Below are 8,462 nucleotides of genomic sequence, written 5' to 3'. Positions count from 1 at the left end.
AAGAAACACGGCCATGTTGGTCCGTAAAGCCTATTCTTTATGACAGCAGTGAAGCGCTGGTGAAACGCAAATGCGCTGCCGGAAAAGCATCTTGTTGTTCGATGCTGAATATACTTCTAGTGCAAAGCTGTCAAGGTAAACGTGAGTCTACGTAACATAATCACGTATCCTGGACTGTCTCTTGATTTAAAAAAAAAAAGGAAGGGGGGGGGGGGGATACACTCCTAAATTGGGTTTTGCGCTCATTCAATATCATTTGGCAAACATTTACATATTCCACATCAGCATAACACTTGACAAAACTTCAATGGCGAACTCGAAATACTTTGTACCTGGTGCATGAATTTCAAAATTGCCCTTGCATTCCTTTGAGTAGTATATAATTATGACAACCGTCCAGCATACCACACAAGCTTCCAGTTCTGATACTTACCCCATTCTCCATTTCAGCATCTCTGCACGCTTCGACGCCATCCGCGGCTGCGTGGGGAATACCGATGTAGTAGCCCTTCAGGGCTGGCGTTTCATCCTGAACTGTTTTTACATAGGCATAGTTGGCAGCAAGATCCGGCGGGGAGTCATCGGCCACCTTTGCAGGATATTAGCAAGACCATCTCATTTTAATAGCTTTACATTAAATAGCAAATGTTTTTGTTGGGATTGAATGATGACATTTAAAAATAAATTATTATGGTATTGGAACTTCAAACTAATAGTGGATGCTCTCTCTCTCTCTCTCTCTCTCTCTCTCTCTCTCTCTCTCTCTCTCTCTCTCTCTCTCTCACACACACACACAGACACAGACACAGACACGCAGACAGACACACACACACACACACACACACACATGTACACACTTTCAGATATACATACTCCAGAGCTGTGTACCATTTTGTGACATGCATTTTCAGTCCTTTAAAAGATTATGTCGTATATTAAATGGCACCTAACTAGAATATATTCTCTTTACTTTTTCCAGTTAGATGTTGATACAGACATGCAACAAAAAGCATAGTAAATATATATAATTTCCTCCTCAAATGTTAGTGTTCAAATCCACGTCACAACTTTTATTTTCCATGTTCCGAACTTGACGTACTTTGAAACCCTTGTAACTTACTGAGCGTAGAAAAACAAAATGTGCAAGTAATTCTAATTCCTTCTCTGCATACCAAGGATTAATATGGAACCGGTATTTATTATTGAAATAAATGTGTATGGTTAAAATGTCTCAGTTAAAGGTACAGTAAGCCTCCCGTAAACCATCACATATACTGTCAGGCTTTTACACACAGTGCAAACACCCTTTCATTTAAACACTCACCGCGTGAGAACATCCTAGGTGCCCTCCGTAAAGAGCGAGCAATTTTCAAAGAATTTATTTTTGCGTGGTTTGTCTTACCCCTGAGACATTGTGAACCCGTGTGATCCAGTTTCCTTTTTTCACAATTTAGTCGTCAGTTTGTGATTTCAATGCGACTCGCTGTAAGCTTATCAGCAATAGCACGTTATTGTGTACCTCTGAATCTAAAACGCCACACACGGCTGCGAACTAGAGCGGTGACGGTTGACGGTTCAGAGGAACTGGCGCTAGGCACAACCGTCGTCTGCTACGAGAAAGACGTTCTGCGGGACACGCTTCCGGGCTACCTTTTTCAAACTTTCAAAACTTCGAATTGTACTGATCTTGTCTTGATGAAAAAAGAATTCTTTTATGATTTAAGAATGTTTGTGTAACAAGCTGTCAATTTATTATTTAGATTTTAAAAGTTAGTTCTAGCGCCAAAACGAGGCGTCCGATTGTGGGTTAGACAATCCGTCTGGCCATGCAGAAATAAATTCTTTGAAAAATGCTCGCTCTTTACGGAGTGCACCCAGGATGTTCACAAGCGGTGAGTATTCAAACGAAAAGGTGTGTGAACTGTGCGTCAAAGCCTGACAGTGTCTGTTACCAGAAACTGATGGTTTACGGGAAGCTGAGTCTGCCTTTAAGCCAAATAAGTAATTTGAATAGACAGACAGAGAGACAGATACACAGATACCAGGGGCGGGATCACATCCTTTCCAGGGGGGGGGGGGGGGGGTCCAAACTTCTTGTAGGGAACATTTTGATGAAAATCAAGGAAAATGGAGCAATTTGGTGCAATCTGAGCATCAGTTTTTCTTTATTTTCAATTTTTTAATTTTGTTTGTAGGCTGGGGGGGGGGGGGGGGGCTTCCGGAAACCCCGGAAACCCCCCCCTGGATCAGCCCCTGGATACACAGTCAGACAGACAGATAGACAGCAGTGAAATACATTCTTCAGGATACACTCCGATCTGTTCCTCCCGTCATTGTTCAGAGTGCTGATAAACAAATTCCCTGTGAAGTTGGCGTCGCCGTGCGGATACACGTTGATGAACATTTCGCTTCCGGTACACCACACGGTTACTGCACACAAAGAAAATCAAGCTTAAGAATTATTCTAAGTCATTATTTTGTTGAATTATTTTGTTTCACGGTATTATTTGTTATCAATTTGTCATAGTTATTTGCAAATGTTTCGTCTTGTCTATAATTGTGTTTTTACATTTAGTCAAGTTTTGTTTTTACATTGACGGGGAATCGAGACGAGGGTCGAGGTGTATGTGTTTCTGTGTGTCTGTCTGTGTGTGTGTGTGTGTGTGTGTGTGTGTGTGTGTGTGTGTGTGTGTGTGTGTGTGTGTGTGTGTGTGTGTGTGTGTGTGTGTGTGTGTGTGTGTGTGTGTAGAGCGATTCAGAGTAAACTACTGGACCGATCTTTATGAAATTTTACATGAGAGTTCCTGGGTATGATATCCCCAGATGGGTTTTTTCATTTGTTGGATAAATGTCTTTGATGACGTCATATCCGGCTTTTTGTACAAGTTGAGGCGACACTGTCACACCCTCATTTTTCAATCAAATTGATTGAAATTCTTGTAAAGTAATCTTCGACAAAGGCCGGACTTTGGTATTGCATTTCAGCTTGGTGGCTTAAAAATTAATTAATGACTTTGGTCATTAAAAATCTGAAAATAGTAATTAATATTTTTTTTAAAATGATCCAAATTTACGTTCATCTTATTCTTCATCATTTTCTGATTCCAAAAACATATAAATATGTTATATTTGGATTAAAAACAAGCTCTGAAAATTAAAAATATAAAAATTATGATCAAAATTAAATTTCCCAAATCGATTTAAAAACAATTTCATCTTCTTCCTTGTCGGTTCCCAATTCCAAAAACATATAGATATGATATGTTTGGATTAAAAACACGCTCAGAAAGTTAAAACGAAGAGAGGTACAGAAAAGCGTGCTATGCAGCACAGCGAAACCATTACCGCGCTAAACAGGCTCGTCAGTTTCACTGCGTTTTGCACGAGCGGCGGAATACGGTCATTGTGAAAAAATGCAGTGCGTTCAGTTTCATTCTGTGAGTTCCACAGCTTGACTAAATGTAGTAATTTCGCCTTACGCGACTTGTTGTTGGTGTTGTCATTATCACCATACATTTTTGTCAGTGCTAGGCCCACATTGGGTAGGCGATAAATCTAGACTTTCATGCATATATATAAATTATTTTTTTGCCATACTTATCGAAGAATGTTAAATAAGAGGCGAGGCGATAAGATAAAAATTATGTAAAATGTTTACTGAACTACTTCAGCAGTTTCTGTGTTTCGCTTCAATAAAATATAAAATAGTTCAAACAGGGATGAAATCATCATCATCATCATCATCATCATCATCATCATCATCATCATCATCATCATCATCATCATCATCATCATCATCATCATCATCATCATCATCATCATCATCATCATCATCATCATCATCATCATCATCATTATCATCATCATCATCATCATCTTCAGCAGCAGCATCTCCAGCAGCAGCAACAGAAACAGCAACAACCGTAGCAGCAGCAAGAAGAAGAAGAAGAAGAAGAAGAAGAAGAAGAAGAAGAAGAAGAAGAAGAAGAAGAAGAAGAAGAAGAAGAAGAAGAAGAAGAAGAAGAAGAAGAAGAAGAACAACAACAACAACAACAACAACAACAACAACAACAACAACAACAACAACAACAACAACAACAACAAGAATACGAACAAGAAGAAGAACAACAAGAACAAGCAGAAGAAAAAGAACAAGAAGAATAACAACTACAACAAGAACAACAAGTCGCGTAGGGCGAAATTACTACATTTAGTCAAGCTGTGGAACTCACAGAATGAAACTGAACGCACTGCATTTTTCACAATGACCGTAGTCTGCCGCTAGTGCAAAAGGCAGTGAAAGTGACGAGCCTGTTTAGCGCGGTAGCAGTTGCATCATCATCATCATCATCATCATCATCATCATCATCATCATCATCATCATCATCATTATCATCATCATCATCATCATCATCATCATCATCATCATCATCATCATCATCATCATCATCATCATCATCATCATCATCATCATCATCATCATCATCATCATCATCATCATCATCATTATCATCATCATCATCATCATCTTCAGCAGCAGCATCTCCAGCAGCAGCAACAGAAACAGCAACAACCGTAGCAGCAGCAAGAAGAAGAAGAAGAAGAAGAAGAAGAAGAAGAAGAAGAAGAAGAAGAAGAAGAAGAAGAAGAAGAACAACAACAACAACAACAACAACAACAACAACAACAACAACAACAACAACAACAACAAGAATACGAACAAGAAGAAGAACAACAAGAACAAGCAGAAGAAAAAGAACAAGAAGAATAACAACTACAACAAGAACAACAAGTCGCGTAGGGCGAAATTACTACATTTAGTCAAGCTGTGGAACTCACAGAATGAAACTGAACGCACTGCATTTTTCACAATGACCGTAGTCCGCCGCTAGTGCAAAAGGCAGTGAAAGTGACGAGCCTGTTTAGCGCGGTAGCAGTTGCGCTGTGCTGCATAGCACGCTTTACTGTTACGTGTACCTCTCTTCGTTTTAACTTTCTGAGCGTGTTTTTAATCCAAATATATCATACTAGATGATTACCCGCTTCGCCGGGTACCGGCTTCGCCGGGAAGAAGTGGAGCCGAATACCAGGCTGCGCCTGGGACCCAGCTTTGCCGGCACGAAGGAAAGGAGATAAACGCGCAAAACACTGGAGACCTTCTAAAAATAGTAACGTGCAGTGACCTTCTAAAAATAGTAACGTAGTAACGGGAATATGGATTGACGCCACACGGAGGAAGGGAGATAATCGTGGCTGAAAACACTGGAGAAGATAAGGAAGAGTTACTGGTAGTGGATCCAGATAAAAAATTAAAAAAAATCGGTTCAGCGCGCACAGCGCTGCGCGCTGAGAGCACGTGTTGAAATATCTCATCGATGATGTTGTGTCCGGGGTGTAGCTGAATACGGTGTCCGAATTTGAAAAAGATCCACCGAGAACTTTGGCCGTGCATCGCGAACAGACAGACAGACAGACACTAGTCGTATATATATATACTAGATGATTACCCGCTTCGCCGGGAAGAAGTAGAGCCGAATACCAGGCTGCGCCTGGGACCCGGCTTTGCCGGGTGTACGCCGGCTTCGCCGGCGCACGAAGGAAAGGAGATAAACGCGCAAAACACTGGAGACCTTCTAAAAATAGTAACGTGCAGTGACCTTCTAAAAATAGTAACGTAGTAACGGGAATATGGATTGACTCCACACGGAGGAAGGGAGATAATCGCGGCTGAAAACACTGGAGAAGATAAGGAAGAGTTACTGGTAGTGGATCCCGACAACAACAAACAAAAACAAGTCGCGTAAGGCGAAAATACAATATTTAGTCAAGTAGCTGCCATTTTTCAGCAAGACCGTATACTCGTAGCATCGTCAGTCCACCGCTCATGGCAGCCAAAGGCAGTGAAATTGACAAGAAGAGCGGGGTAGTAGTTGCGCTAAGAAGGATAGCACGCTTTTCTGTACCTCTCTTTGTTTTAACTTTCTGAGCGTGTTTTTAATCCAAACATATCATATCTATATGTTTTTGGAATCAGGAACCGACAAGGAATAAGATGAAAGTGTTTTTAAATTGATTTAGACACCGGCCCCCGTAGCGCAGTGGTTAGCGCATCGGGCTGTGGGCCGGGAGGTCGTGGGTTCGAATCCCATCAGGGTCATGTGGGTTTTTCGGGCTACGGTCGGCTCCTACCCAGAGTGGAAGTGCTATGGTTCCTATGGGAAGGCTGGAATCACACAGCCGAGTGTCATTCACTTAACGAATGCGACTTTGAGGGTGCTCAGGTTCTGTTTACCTGACCAACACCGCAGGTGCGGCAGTTCTCGGGCCTGGTTGACACCAGGATATATTATGACAGTAAGCGTAGAGTGCTGCCCTGTCACGTAGTCTCAAACCAAATTGGAAATCCATAGCATCATCATTATAATCATCCTCATCTCATTAATCATCCAAAATTATAAAGTGTCCTTGCTCTTGTGGCCCTTCATGCCCGGAGCTCTCATGGTGACCTTGGTCTCAGTGTTCCTGTTCGATCCTTCCCTGAATAGTACTTCTCAACGTGTGACGTTCTGGGGGGTCGACGGAGGGACGTGGTGGCGGTCTGCTCTCTGGAGGGGACCCTCACTCAGTCTGGCTCCGCGACTTAGCTGTCAATGTCGTTAGTAGGGGGCATAGTAGGTAGTGGGCTGCGTCCGTTAGCTCGGGACAGACCCACTACTGAACACCGTCGAAGTGACTCAGCAGAAGTGCAGTGTCATCTTCCGAGGGTAGCCTACCGCAACGACCCGACATCCCTCCCTGGAGCGTCTGTAAAATCGACAAGTCTGGCAGCGGAACGAAATTCAGATGTGGATGGAACAGTGAGTGCAGGGACGAGGCGGCGTGAGTGCACACCGGGACAAGGAACAGGTGTAAGAAAAAAAAAAAAAAAAATTGATTTGGACAATTTAATTTTGATAATAATTTTTCAGAGCTTGTTTTTAATCCGAATATAACATATTTATATGTTTTTGGAATCAGCAAATGATGGAAAATAAGATAAACGTAAATTTGGATCGTTTTATAAATTTTTATTTTTTTTTACAATTTTCCGATTTTTAATGACCAAAGTCATTAATTAATGTTTAAGCCACCAAGCTGAAATGCAATACCGAAGTCCGGGCTTCGTCGAAGATTACTTGACCAAAAGTTCAACCAATTTGGTTGAAAAATGAGGGCGTGACAGTGCCGCCTCAACTTTCACGAAAAGCCGGATATGACGTCATCAAAGACATTTATCAAAAAAATGAAAAAAGCGTTCGGGGATTTCATACCCAGGAACTCTCATGTCAAATTTCATAAAGATCGGTCCAGTAGTTTAGTCTGAATCGCTCTACACACACACACACACACACACACACACACACGCACAGACAGACAGACAGACACACATACACCACGACCCTCGTTTCGATTCACCCTCGATGTTAAAATATTTAGTCAAAACTTGACTAAATATAACAAGTCGCGTAAGGCGAAAATGCAATATTTAGTCAAGTAGCTGTCGAACTCACAGAATGAAACTGAACGCAATGCCATTTTTCAGCAAGACCGTATACTCGTAGCATCGTCAGTCCACCGCTCATGGCAAAGGCAGTGAAATTGACAAGAAGAGCGGGGTAGTAGTTGCGCTAAGAAGGATAGCACGCTTTTCTGTACCTCTCTTTGTTTTAACTTTCTGAGCGTGTTTTTAATCCAAACATATCATATCTATATGTTTTTGGAATCAGGAACCGACAAGGAATAAGATAAAAGTGTTTTTAAATTGATTTGGACAATTTAATTTTGATAATAATTTTTATATATTTAATTTTCAGATCTTGCTTTTAATCCGAATATAACATATGTATATGTTTTTGGAATCAGCAAATGATGGAGAATAAGATAAACGTAAATTTGGATCGTTTTATAAATTTTTATTTTTTTTTACAATTTTCAGATTTTTAATGACCAAAGTCATTGATTAATTTTTAAGCCACCAAGCTGAAATACAATACCGAAATCCGGGCTTTGTCGAAGATTACTTGACCAAAATGTCAACCAATTTGGTTGAAAAATGAGGGCGTGACAGTGCCGCGTCAACTTTCACGAAAAGCCGGATATGACGTCATCAAAGACATTTATCAAAAAAATGAAAAAAGCGTTCGGGGATTTCATACCCAGGAACTCTCATGTCAAATTTCATAAAGATCGGTCCAGTAGTTTAGTCTGAATCGCTCTACACACACACACACACAGACACACAGACACACAGACACACGCACACACACCACGACCCTCGTTTCGATTCCCCCTCGATGTTAAAATATTTAGTCAAAACTTGGAATCAAAAAATGATGTTTAATAAGATGAACGTAATTTTGAATCATTGTATAAAAAAATAATTTTAATTACAATTTTCAGATTTTTAATGACCAAAGTCATTA

At 40.9% G+C, this 8,462-nt stretch overlaps 1 protein-coding gene and 1 non-coding gene across 2 annotated transcripts in view; one reads left to right on the top strand and one right to left on the bottom strand.

Moving 5' to 3' along the window:
- Positions 1–8,462, bottom strand: part of LOC138947221 (EGF-like domain-containing protein 2) — a gene marked incomplete in the record, with an annotated part of 50,134 nt that overhangs the window by 14,912 nt on the left and 26,760 nt on the right. Inside the window, 2 exon segments of the mRNA XM_070318658.1 lie at positions 434–589; positions 2,297–2,430. Of these exon segments, the coding sequence (XP_070174759.1) occupies positions 434–589; positions 2,297–2,430 (290 nt within the window).
- Trnah-gug (transfer RNA histidin (anticodon GUG)) lies at positions 6,084–6,157 on the top strand. The gene has a single exon. It is a non-coding gene; the product is annotated as a tRNA-His (tRNA).

Source organism: Littorina saxatilis, linkage group LG14, assembly GCF_037325665.1.
Source record: "Littorina saxatilis isolate snail1 linkage group LG14, US_GU_Lsax_2.0, whole genome shotgun sequence".
Lineage (NCBI taxonomy): Eukaryota > Metazoa > Mollusca > Gastropoda > Littorinimorpha > Littorinidae > Littorina > Littorina saxatilis.
Note: the sequence above shows the minus strand (reverse complement) of the source record. Positions and strands in the feature narration are given on the sequence as shown.